Source organism: Lepisosteus platostomus, chromosome 8, assembly GCF_059453375.1.
Source record: "Lepisosteus platostomus isolate fLepPlt1 chromosome 8, fLepPlt1.hap1, whole genome shotgun sequence".
Lineage (NCBI taxonomy): Eukaryota > Metazoa > Chordata > Actinopteri > Semionotiformes > Lepisosteidae > Lepisosteus > Lepisosteus platostomus.
The window spans coordinates 18,967,908-18,980,836 of NC_142618.1; the positions used below are offsets into that span (position 1 = coordinate 18,967,908).

The 12,929-nt window shown below is 50.4% G+C and overlaps 1 protein-coding gene and 1 long non-coding RNA gene across 5 annotated transcripts; one reads left to right on the forward strand and one right to left on the reverse strand.

Annotated features, from left to right (window-relative positions):
* Positions 1 to 965: 965 nt before the first annotated feature.
* Positions 966 to 10,233, reverse strand: LOC148657025 (uncharacterized). Of its 2 annotated transcripts, none has more exons than XM_088642729.1 (4): positions 9,661 to 10,233; positions 7,424 to 7,527; positions 6,477 to 6,564; positions 966 to 3,131 (listed from the first exon to the last, which is right to left on the reverse strand). In XM_088642729.1, the coding sequence occupies exons 1-4, from the start codon at positions 9,872 to 9,874 to the stop codon at positions 1,594 to 1,596; spliced, it is 1,944 nt and encodes a 647-aa protein (XP_088498855.1). In that variant the 5' UTR covers positions 9,875 to 10,233; the 3' UTR covers positions 966 to 1,593. The 2 variants fall into 2 exon arrangements, with proteins under 2 accessions (XP_088498855.1, XP_088498854.1); XM_088642728.1 differs by having other exon boundaries at positions 6,471 to 6,564; positions 9,661 to 10,231.
* Positions 9,764 to 12,926, forward strand: LOC148657026 (uncharacterized). Of its 3 annotated transcripts, none has more exons than XR_015940837.1 (3): positions 9,764 to 9,896; positions 10,388 to 10,649; positions 12,598 to 12,926. It is a non-coding gene; the product is annotated as an uncharacterized LOC148657026 (long non-coding RNA). The 3 variants fall into 3 exon arrangements; XR_015940836.1 differs by lacking the exon at positions 12,598 to 12,926 and adding an exon at positions 12,366 to 12,591; XR_015940838.1 differs by lacking the exon at positions 12,598 to 12,926 and adding an exon at positions 12,366 to 12,591 and having other exon boundaries at positions 10,388 to 10,497.
* The last annotated feature ends 3 nt before the right edge of the window (positions 12,927 to 12,929 follow it).

A 12,929-nucleotide genomic window follows, 5' to 3' on the forward strand; every position in this document is an offset into this window, starting at 1 on the left:
TAATTGCTTAATTGGACAAGTCGAAGCCTCACCTTGTTCTTGAAAAGCTGGAGATTTGGAGAGACCTAAAAAAATCTGGAAAGCGGCCCGTTTGAACCAGAGATGGGCTCACCTGTTCAAGTACCAAACCCTAAATAATGCTGAAAGCTTGTAAAGCAGAACATAAACATAAAAATAATAAGCTACCTAAAACCACAATAATACTGTCCCAAAGGGCACTGAGAAGCATAGCTTGGTTTCGCTTCAACAAGCGATTCTCAGACAATTGCTATACATTGTGTGAGGTTGGTTCCACGTCAGATCAACAAACGTGTGTGCGTGGCCAGAAACATCCATGTGAATTTATACGTTCTCAGCCCCACACTCTGGTCCAGGAAGGTGAACTGGTGAGCGATGCTGCTCCATCTCCTGCCCTGCCAGATCCCTCGCAGTCTCTGCTCCTCCTCTTCCGGCCACTGCTCTCACCAGCCCGCCCCCCCACCGGGGCGAATAAGCCCAGCAGCCACAGCCCGAGGCCAACGCTGGTAGTGAAATCAGCCCGGTTCGGACGCAGGCCGGCATGGTGACTGGGGACACTGCGCTGTAAGCAGGAGCCGCCCTTCGGATGACGCGACAAACAGGGACCCTGCCTACCTGGGTCATCAGGAGTCGCAGGACACTGTTCCTAACGGTTCGCCTTTAATTCAGCTGGGGCAGCAGTTCCTCTCTGTCCTGCCCCTGTTCTGCTGTGCACCATCTCCCCAGTGCTCCTCACCCAGCTGGAGCCAGATCTTTCTGTTTTTTTATTGCCATCCAATATTTCCCCACATTTAATCATATAAATAAGAAACAATAAAGTTATAAAATAGGAGATATACACACACACAAGTAAAAAAGATCGCTCCTCACCCCCCCCACCCCTTACCCAAAAAGAAGAAGTGTTTACATATAGAATAATATACAATCAACACACATGAAAAAATGTATTTGGATTTACATATTATATCATATTTATATTTCATGGAGCGAGAATATCCTTTTATTCTTTTCATATTGATCATTTTAATTTACATTTTCTAAAGTAGTCATTGAATCGAACAATTACTACCTTCATACTTCACATAATATTGTAACGCTTACGGCCGACAGGCACTGTGTAAGAGCCGGCGTACCAGAGCAGGTGACGTCACTGCCCTTCCCTGTGATAGCAGGACTACAGCTACTGGGCTGTAGAGAGATCTCTCTTCGGCTCACCGGGCTGGGTCCCTGCTGAGTGACACGGGAGTCCCGGGTTCGAGCCCCGGACGGTGGGGGGCCGACCTAATGCGGCAAGGGCGCCCGCCTGAGCCCCCGTTGCGTTACAATATTAATCCTTCTGATTTTCTCCCATCTCTCTTCAGAAAGTTTATTCCGATTCCTTCTGTGCGTGACCCATTCCATTTCATAGACTTCGCTCATCGTTTCAGGCCCTTACACTGACCTCATGGGTGTCTTTACCGTGGATCGGGTTAATCGGGAAAAAGCCGTTTCTGCCTTCATGACGTGATAAATACTGATTCAAAGCGGACGGATTCTCGGACTATTGCTGTACCTCCGGGAATAGGCGGCGTTATTTCAGATATTGTGCGGACGGGTAGGCTTTTTAACGAAAAGGAGACGTTCCGATTTCCTGGCAGCGTGAATGCGCAGGTGCACCGTGAAGTTGTCTTTCCGAGAGAAGCTCTTGCCGCAGTGGGGGCAGCAGTGCGGCCGCTCTCCCGTGTGGATCCTGTGGTGTTTCCTCAGGCTCCACGAGCTGCTGAAGCTCTTCCCGCACTGCGCGCAGCCGTGCGGCCGCTCGCCCGTGTGGGTCAGCCGGTGGCGCGCGAGGACGCCGGGGCTGCCGAAGCGGCTCCCGCACTGCGCGCAGCGGTGGGGCCGCTCGCCCGTGTGCACCCGCTGGTGGAGCTTCAGCCCCACCGCCTGCGTGAAGCTCTTCCCGCACTGCGCGCAGCGGTAGGGCCGCTCGCCCGTGTGCACCCGCTGGTGAATCTTCAGGTTCACCGCCTGCCCGAAGCTCTTCCCGCACTGCGCGCAGGCGTAGGGCCGCTCGCCCGTGTGCGTCCTCAGGTGCGTCTTCAGATTTACCGGCAGGCAGAAGCCCTTCCCGCACTGGGAGCAGCGGAACGGCTTCTCTCCGGTGTGGATGCGTCGGTGCTTGGTCAGGTCGCTCGAGAAGGTAAAGCTCTTCCCGCACTGGGCGCAGCGGTGCGGCCTCTTGCCCGTGTGGGTCAGCTGGTGTCTTTTGAGGTACATGGACCGGCTGAAATGCTTCCCGCACTCCGCGCAGGAGTACGGCCCCTCCCCCCTGTGGGTTTGCTGGTGCGATCGGAGTTTTCTCGGCTGGCTGAAGCTCCTCCCGCACCTCCTGCAGCGGTGCGCGTCCCCTTGCCCGCGCCGTCGCGATAACCGCGCCAAGCCCTTTCCGCCAGCAGGGGGCGGCGCCGCGCTCTCGCTCCCGGAGGGTCCGCGCTCCCGCGGCAGGCACAGCCTCTCCAGTCTGACCGAGCACGATCTCAGGATGCTCCCGAGCTCCCGGGGCAGGGTGCCGGCGTCCCCGCCCTGCGGGTCCGTGTCACGTCGTCCCGCTGGGGAACGCTCCAGCGCGGTTACCCAGTCTCCGCTGCCCGAAACCATCACCTCCTCCTTAACGACGACGGAGCCCGAGCCCGAGCCCGAGCCGATGTCAGGATTTCCCGAAAGGGACACCCGCGTGTTGTTTCCTGCCTCTTCCTCCTTCGTGGGCAGCGGACGCAGCTCGGAGCGTTGCTCGGGGAGCCATCCGGTGCAGTGCATGCTGGTCCGGGTTTCTGAGGCCACCTTCTTCCACTGTTGCTCCAGGAGGGACTTCTCCGCGCTGCTGTCCAGGCCTGGGGCCGGGCCCTCGAGCGCCTCTGTCCTGTGCGCAGTCTGCGGGGGACTGAGCCTTTTGGCATCCAGCTCGGGGTCTTCCTGCCCACTCCGCGCGGCTCCTCTCTCCTCCTTGCTCCCCCCGGCTGTGGGCTCTGTATCCAGCCATGGAGTAAAGCTGCTGTCCTCAACGTGCTGCTGCTCCGTCAGGCTGCACTCCTCAGACGGAGAACTGGCCTCAGCAGCTCCTGGAAAAATAAGGCCTGGGCACCCAAGGGTGGCAGCGCCATTTAGACAAAGAACCGTTACAAACGGGAGGCCTTTCAGCTGGACAGCTTATTCCAGCCTCTCCGAACCTCTGGTAAAGAAGTGCCCCCTGTCCTGAGTGGAGGATCTCATCCAGCTATGTCTTGAAAGAAGCCAGGTTATCAGCTTCAACAAAACTGCTGCTATTACCCCAGTGCCAAAGAAGCCTAACATGGCTCTCGACAATCTTAACAACTTTCGCCCCATCTCCAACTTACCCTTTCTCTCTAAAATTCTAGAACGTGCTGTCACACTTCAGTTACATAACCACCTCATGACAAACAACCTTTTCGAACCCCTCCAATCTGGCTTCCGTCAACTTCACAGCACAGAAACCGCCCTAGTCAAAGTCACCAACGATCTCCTAATAGCTTCTGATTCTGGTTCTCTTTCCATACTCATCCTTCTTGATCTCAGTGCTGCCTTTGACACTGTTGACCATAACATCTTGCTTTCTCGTCTCGAGACTGTGTTTGGAGTCTCTGACACTGCCCTCAAATGGTTTAAGTCTTACCTCACTGATCGCTGTCACTTTGTCTCTCTCAATGGGTACAGGTCTGAAATTGGTCTTGTCAAGTCTGGTGTCCCTCAGGGCTCAATACTGGGCCCCTTGCTCTTCAGCATTTACATGTTCCCACTTGGTCAGCTTTTAAGATCACATGGCCTCAGCTTTCATTTTTACGCTGACGATACTCAAATATACATCCATACCAAACCCGACACTGATGTGGCTGTCTCTATTCTATCTAATTGCATCTCTGACATAAAAATTTGGATGACTCAAAACTTCCTTCATCTTAACTGTGACAAGACTGAAGTCATGCTTATTGGTACAGCATACTGTCAAAACATCTTTTTTTCACCTTAGAAATATCGCAAGACTACGCCCTATGCTATCATTAACTGTGGCTGAAAAGCTGATCAACATATTTGTATTCTCTCGAATTGACTACTGCAATGCTCTGCTCCCTGGGGTATCTAAATCTACTCTGAACAAGCTGCAGTATGTCCAAAATTCAGCAGCCAGAATCCTGACCAGATCTAGTGCAAGTGTTCACATTACTCCTATCCTGGAGTCCTTGCACTGGCTTCCGGTCAAATTCCGCGTAGACTTTAAAATCCTCATGCTCACCTACAAGGCTTTACATGGCTTGGCACCTCAATACCTGTCTGAACTTTTATCGCCCTACTCCCCACCTCGCAACCTCCGCTCTTCAAATTCTGCCCTCCTTACTGTCCCCCAAGCCCGTCTACATTGTATGGGCGACAGGGCCTTCTCCTGCTATGCCCCCAAGCTCTGGAACTCCTTGCCCAAGGATATTAGAGAGTCACCTTCTCTAAACTCCTTCAAATCCAGACTCAAAACCCTCCTTTTCAGAAAAGCCTTTACTTAACTGGTTCCATTCTTCACCCCTCTGCTCTTCTTAATACCATCTTCCACGGTCTCCTCTATTGTTATTGTTGTATTGCTGTAATTATAATTGTGTCCTGTCTTGTGAAATTTTTCTTATTTATTGTTGTAGTCTTCTTATTTATTGTTATTGTCATCCTGTAAAGCGCTTTGAGAAGCCACCTTTAAAGGCGCTATATAAAATAAAGTTTATTATTATTATTATAACATGGCTGGGCAGTTTGTTCCCCACCCCTACCCTCCTTTGTAGAAACAAGTGCCTCTTGTTGTCCCTTTTAAATACACTTCCACGTATTTTACCCTTGTGGAACCTCGGTGAAGATTCTTAAAAATCTGTATAACCAGCAGCCTCTTTTCCAGAGACACAACAGCACCTATTGCCACTGGCTCGTTCAGAATAGTAGGAGCCTTCCATTTGCTCTTTTCTGTGCTGCTGCTGCTTTGACCTACTTCACTGAGGTTCTGACAGACAAGACTCCAGCGCAGGCTTGCACAGCTGAAACACAGCCCCTGGTGCTCTTCCTCAAATCTCAAGAAACCAGTATCTGCCTAGCAAAAACAAAACCCTCATTGACAATTGCTCTGCCACGTTGTAACAGACACGACATTCACAGCCACTCTGGGCTCCGCTTTTAATATTGAAAAGCGAGTCAGGCGTGGAACTTTGCTGCCACCTAGAGTCCTGGAGTGCACATGACTAACCTGGGATTCAGATTCTAAACAGCTCTTTAAACCAGGCGGTTTACGGTAGTTTGAAACACTGACATTATAATGAATGTGAAGCGTGTGGATAGATATGTAGATAAGACAAATGTAGTTTAGAAGGACGGATACAGATTATGTTGCATTGTAGCAAAAGTAAAGACATTTAAACATTCCACTCATTAGGAGCCACGTGCTTGATACTTATGTCATAAACAAATAGCATCATGAACACAAGGTTTAATCATCTGTAAAAGAACTCGAGTATCATGTTGGCTCTACATGCACTGGATTTTACAGTGACTGAAATGCCTTTCCCTACCTTAATATCCTCTAAACGGAAGCAAAAAGGTTTTTGTATCCAATGCTTATATCTAACACAGACACGTTTTCCACCCTCTCATGTTACAAAGGAGGAGAGGCGAATACTTCTCTCTAAATCTCTCTGTTGCATTTCCCTGACACCAGTGGAAAAGCATGTAGAAGTGTGATTAAAACAGAACAGGAGGCACACGGTTTTTGAAGCCGATACCCTGGTTTTGTCAAGACACAGCTGGATGAGCTCCTCCAGGCAGGAGACAAGGCAGCCGATTCTGACACCTTTCAAGAAACGGCTGGTTGAGATGAGATGAGCTCAACGGGCCAGATGGTGTTCTCTCTGCTTAAGCTACAGTTTAAAAAATTAAAATGAAAGGACTATTATTCTTAACTTGAATAAGCCTTGAAAGAGGCTTGCCCGTCTCCTTATACCTCTGAGTCAGTTTTCGCGGAGACTGGATCACTACACTACACTACAGCCCCTTCAGTGTTTGCGCTGTGGCTACTCGGATTTGCTGTGTTGCTGTCGACAGAGCTTGCTCTGCAGGCAAGTGTCGAGCCCGACAGGACAAACCCTCCCTGCAGGTGTGGTTTGCATTTCCTGCCTCAGCGAGGGCCGGCTGAGGCAGCTCAAAAACCGCAGCAGATGTCAGGCTCCGCGCTTTTCCTGCAACCGATCTGCAGGCGCGCCCAGATCTGCAGCTCGCGAAACAGAACGATCAAGACGATAAACGAGTCAGCCGGGGCTGAACATGCGATAAAGATGTGTAAACTGGAAACAGAAACCGTGTGAATACAGTGGGTGATTTTTTGCCCTATTGGTCATGTGCAGCTCCTTGTAAGTGGTTCTGGTCAGAAGACATACTCGTACTGTTCTCCGAGAACACCCCTCCTCTCAGCTGGACACAGCTGGCCAGGCTCTCCTCCAGTCTCCGTCTCTCGACCTCCGCGGAGCTGAACTGGAACAGTGGAAAACTGTTAAACTGCAACAGAAAGACCTCGTATAGAATACTGTGTATACCGATACAAAAACTACGCTAAATGACCGTGTATTTCAGGCCAGCCTAGGGTTAGGGTTACAAGAACCATCCAATTCTGACTCTGTGAACACTTCTGCTTCCACTTGTCACGACACAATTGAGAGAGATTGCCCAAAGGTATGTTTTTTTTAACACTTTGACTCTCTTTTGGAATTACATTTCCTGCAATGTGCAATTAAATGTAAGCAGTCAAATCTGTCTGCAAAAAAAATTCAAGTTGGGAGAAAAGTATCACTCTTCCTAAATTTCACTTGAGCCCCCAAATACACCCATGAGGTTAAAAATGTCTAAGTACTGTGGGAATGTTAACCCTAACGCCAGCTGGGGTTTTAACTGAGCAATTCTGCAATCTGTCTATGAAGTTCTCCAGTCATCAGATTTGAAAATGTTCCTCTCTACACAGAATATGAGCCTAAAGCCATCGATTCCATTGAGAAAACCTATTGTAAATGCATCTGCTTCAATAATGTATCTGCTTTAGGCAGATTTTCAATTTTCACTCCCAGTTGGGGCCGCTGGGGCAGGAGGGGGCTGTGTGTCTCCCAGGTGGAGCTGCTGGTGCAGGAGGGGGCTGTGTGTCTCCCAGGAGGGGCCGCCGGGGCAGGAGAGGGCTGTGTGTCTCCCAGGTGGGGCCAAAGGTGCAGGAGGGGGCTATGTGTCTCCCAGTTGGGGCTGTACTTCAGTCAGAGAGGAAGAGAATCCCCTCCAGTATATAAAGTGCTTCAAGATCTTTTGGCATGAAAAACACTATATATATGCAAGAAGTTATCATTATTACCTCCTCAGTGTCCCTGGATGTTGGCTCCCCAGGTCTCCACAGACAGCTGCACCATTCTTTGCCAAAGACTCTCTCTACCACAAGAGATGCTTCCTCTTTGGGAACTGCAGGCAGACAAAAGTTAACACCTGGACCTGCACCGGGAGGGGGGCAGCCGGGGGGCGGAGCCGCTCGTTTCCCTGGTAACTGCAGGGTGCCGCCCCTCTGGTGCAACCAGAGAAGCTTTCTCAACCCAACTCCTCTGGACCCTACAAGTTGGACCTGAACTTCAGACTGCGGCTTGTTCAGACCCCCATGTGAACAGTCACAGACATTAAAACTGGTTCTCCGCACACTGCTGTGTTTGAGTCTTTAAATAAAGCCTCACGCTAAAATATACTGCTCATAGGCCTGAAAAACACTTCTACTGCTAACTTGTTAGTTAATGTTTTGCAAGCCAGACAGACACATCCCCTGTGATTAGAAACTGTTCTGGTTAAAAATCAGGTTTCAGTATGACTGATAAAAAGTGATCAAGCCTTAAAGTATGGCTTTCGATTTCTGTGCTCTGCTGACATTATGCGTGGGCTGCCTCAGTTACTGGACTTGCTGAACACCGGTGACCAACGCTCATTGATTTCACGAACAAGCTCATTTTCGCGGTCCTCTTTAATTTCGCCGTAGCCCTTTCAACGGAAACGTGTGGTTAGGTTTAGCTGAGCCATTTCTTTGTTCTGTCTGCACGCTGCTTGCAAACGAGCGTATAGCACTCTCATGACAGATGAGAATGTATGTGTCCATCAAAAATGAAACTTTTTGGGGTTATACAGTACATCTCGCTGCGTCAGTTCCAGTAATAATAATAATTGCTTACACTTATATAGCACTTTTCTGGACACTCCACTCAAAGCGCTTTACAGGTAATGGGGACTCCCCTCCACCACCACCAATGTGCAGCCCCACCTGGATGATGCGATGGCAGCCATAGCGCAGCCCACGCATCAGCTATCAGTGGGGAGGAGAGCAGAGTAATGTAGCCAATTCATAGAGGGGGATTATTAGGAGGCCATGATTGATAAGGGCCAATGGGAAATTTGTCCAGGGTGCCAATGTTACACCCCTACTCTTATTGAGAAACGCCCTGGGATTTTTAATGACCACAGAGAGTCAGGACCTCGGTTTTACGTCTCATCCGAAGGACGGCGCCTGTTTACAGTATAGTGTCCCCATCACTATACTGGGGCATTAGGACCCACATGGACTGCAGGGTGAGCGCCCCCTGCTGGCCCCACTAACACCTCTTCCAGCAGCAACCTTAGTTTTTCCCAGGAGGTCTCACATCCAGTTATTGACCAGGCTCAGACCTGCTTAGCTTTAGTGGGTTGCCAGTTGTGAGTTTGCTGTTGTCTGCAGTATTAAAAGGTTCAGGGGTGACTGGATTGGGAGTTCAGGCAGGAGCTGGGTTGTAATTTTTTTTTCAGATCTCGGCAGGGCAGGAATTATGTTTTATTCCAGTGTGTCCCCAGCCCTGATTCTGGGAGATTTCTACTCCAGCTGACGCAGTGATCACAGGTTAGCCACACTTCAACCCCCAGCGAGGGACATCTTTTTAAACACGCTTTCAGCTCCTAAAGCTTCGAACGGGGTCTGTACAGTCAGTCATGCGTGTCCTCCCAGTTTGCGCCGGAGATTCAAACCGCCCTCACCCGAGCTCTGCAGAAAGAGAAACAGCTCAGCGAGGCAGGACGTAACACAGCCCCATTCCCACCGACCGCTCGGCTCCCATCGGGAGCGGGTCTGTCCGAAATCAAGGCCAGCAGGTTTGAGAAGAAGCTGTGTGCTCACGCTGTTGGAGTCAACGCGCTGGAAGCTGCGTGACTCTGTGAAACTTGGGGGACAGTGTGCACACGCAAGTCCGACAGACGTTTGAACAAACAAGCAGGTCAGCCAAAAGCATCAGTTAGTATTGGAGAGGCAGAGCTCAAGCAGGACACAGGACCGGGATGAAAGCCTGTTCTAACGCGGAATTATTCCAGTTTTTTTACCCTGGCGTATGTATCTGCCCCTTTGCTTTCCCACTGTACCCCAAAACCTCAGCGTAATAAATGTAATCCTGCCGTCTCCTCTCGTCGTGTGGTTTTTCTTCCTGTAAAGCGCTTTGAGGAGCCAATTGCTACATAAAATAAAAGTTACTGACAGCTAATGAAAATGCAGCCTCGGGCAGAGAGAGAGAGGCTATACAACGCCTCGTCAGTTACCGGCTCTTCCTCCCCAGGTGTCGGTGCCGTGATCCCGCCCTGCTGCCGGCTCGCCCGCCGACACCTGCAGCCTCTTCCTCAGCGTGTCGTTCTCCCTCCTGGCCTGGGACAGCTCGTCCTCCACCAGCTGCGTGATTTCGCACAGCGCTGCTCGCACCAGGGTCTCCAGGACGGAAGCGAGCCGTGCCGGGAAAGACGAGCCGGGCCCGGACATCTTTTCGCCCCCTGCCGAGGAGGTAGGTGTCCGGCGGTGTCGCCCTGCCAAACAGCCAGAGAGGCACCGGCGGCTGACGCGCTGGCGTGTTTCTCTCCTGGCACACAGCCTCACCCCTCGCCACACTCGCAACACAGTTTCGCTCCCCGGGGCTGAGCTGTACAGGGGACGTCTTCAAAATAAAAGCGCCCAACGCGGGCGAGCGGGCGGGCGGCTCTCGTCGCTGGTTTTGTGGTCTGAAAGTCACTGGCGTTAAACGAGATGCATCGGTGCTGAACTCTTGTTAACAGCCAAACAGACCAGCGCGTTGCTGCTGTGTAGTTGTCCGCAGGTACTAAATATAGATTGATATCTCTCAGCCTGTGTAACGGTCATGTCTGGTAAACGCCCAGACTGTACCAAACCTAACCAAGAAAACACGCCCATTCGTGTCAAATTCACGCCACCGTGGGCAGTGTAGTACGTATAAAGCGTGCTGATATGGAATTAACTTCTTAAAAGGTCCGTGTCCAGCGGGACACATCTGTGTCTTTCCAGGATGGGAAACGGGCTCGGCACGGTCACCTGCACCTCCTCCGGGGGCCTGGCGCCCTGGCGGGGAAGTGGGGCTCCGGATCAGTCCGGTGGGTCTTCTTGTGCCAGACAGAGGCCAACAGGACCGGCGTTAGTGTTCCTCAGCCGCCAGCAGGGAGCGCCCGCTGGTCGAGCGCTGTGCGGGGAACGACTGCCCGACACACAACCTGAACATCATGGCGTCCCATGCAGCACAGAGCGGGTGTGTGTGTGTGGGGGGGGTGACCAGATTGTAGCTGACAGTGTTGAGGTTTGAGTCCCTGCTGCAGTGCAGACAGTGCAGCACTCAGGTACTTTTACCCCAGCTGCTATAAGTGGAGACCAGCACTGCTGGGGGGGCTATTACTGAAATGGACTGACTGTCCTGTCCAGGTGGTTAAGTGGACATGATCTCAGTCCACTAACACTGCAGAACCGCTCTGGTTTGGACTTTACTGTTTTTGCACAACGCAATATTAGTATACAGAGTATCAGAGCTCCCACAGAGCATGGATGCTGCACATTGGTGGTGGTGGAGGGGAGTCCCCATTACCTGTAAAGCGCTTTGAGTGGAGTGTCCAGAAAAGCGCTATATAAGTGTAAGAAATTATTATTATTAATTATTATTAATTATTACCTGCTACTGATCACCGAGCTGCGATGTTCTGTGTAGTAGTACTGCTGTCACGTTGCTGACCTGTCACATCATTTCTATTGAACTGTCTCTGGAAAAATGACTGGCAGTTCACAGACACTTAAGGAAAAGTAAAATGCTGTTTCAACTGCAAAATTGTGTCTTCCCCTTGCACAAATATTTCAGCAGACACAGTAGTATAACCCACCTGGTGTTAACTGGGAGATGTGCAGATAACTGCTAAGCAGAAAATCAGAAGCAGAGATTTCCTGGCTCTTAACTTGTTGCAGGACAGCACCGGAAGTGTTGCTGACTTCACACAGTGGCAGAGCCAGAGCTCAGGGTGGGAGGACAGTATTTTTATTTACTGTATTATATAATATATAAAATTAGCCCTCCATATTTTCAACAGGAACATAAGGGAATTTACATTTGAAATGAGGCCTGTTGGTCCAGCTAGCTTATTAAGTTAGTTGCTGGTTGATCCCAGTATCTCATCCAGGTGCTTCTTGAAAGAACCCAGTGTATCAGCTTCAACAACATGGCTAGACAGGTTGTTTCACACTAATACCACTCTTTGTGCGAGCAGATGAAGGAGTGCCGCCTTTTCTCAGTTTTAAATGCACTTTCTCAAACAAGAGTTTAATAAATTAATTAAAAAATTCCATGTGGGGATAAATTATATTGGCCCCAGGATCGCTCGCTGTGGGAATATTTACATCTGTCTTTATTGGTTTCTCTGCTGATACATATCTGTCATGCAGCAAGCAAAGCAGTGAACATCTTTCCCCGAACAGCATAGGTCAGTCTGGTTGGACCCGGTCCTTCCAAATAGCTTTTGAGAGTGAGTTTGTTTTTCATGACAGAACCAAAAAGGGATTAATGCTTGCGAAAGTTAAGGAAGCATCTAAGACTGTTATTGGAATCTATTTTCTAACCACTTCTTCCAACTCCGGGTCTCGGGGGAGCTGGAGCCCATCCCAGCAAGTCACAGGCACGAGGCAGGGCACGCCCTGGATGGGAAGCCAGTCCACTGCAGGTCACACACACTCACCCTAGGGCCAATTCTCCCAGAACCTCATGAATTTATATTCATATGTGTGAAACGATTTTTCTGAGTACTGTTCTGTTCTAGTTTGTTCTTTGTGTGTCCGGACTGTGAGTAACTCTTGTATTGTATTGTATGTATTGTACTATTATTATATAATTCGTTACACTGTGGCTGTGTTGTGTGTGTTAAGCTGCTGTTGCACTGCAATTTCCCTCACGGGATCAATAAAGTATCTATCTATCTGAACCCACCAGCTTGGCTGTGGACTGTGGGAGGACACCGGAGCACCTGGAGGAAACCCATGCAAACACGGGGAGAACATGCAGGCTCCACACAGACAGCACCCCTGGTCCAGAATGAAGCCACTGCGCCACCATGCCACCCGGGAATGGGGCGTGTGACTGGACACCCGAAATGTGATGTGATGAGAATGTGTGATCGGACTTGATCTCAGACCCAACTCCCCTCATTTTCCACTCTGAGCAGATGACCAGGAAGTCCGGGCGTGTTGGATGGGGATCCGCCTAGCCCCGCCTGCAGCTTCGGGTTCTCTGACCTGCCAGACACCGCAGCTGCAGTTTCCTGTATCCAGCCCCCCTCGGAGCCTCTGTGAGAAAGAGCGTGTGACTGGAGTAGCCTGCAACAATGTGCAGAAGTGTGAGCAGGTGCTGGAGAGTTCTTCTCCACTGCACGATTGTCCACATCACCAGAACAAACGCCCTGGGCACTCTGTGTCACTTCGTTAATATGGGCTTTAATAGTAACTCCCATATCAGCTTGGTTTAAACGAATAAAGCACCCCGGTAGACAAATGACAT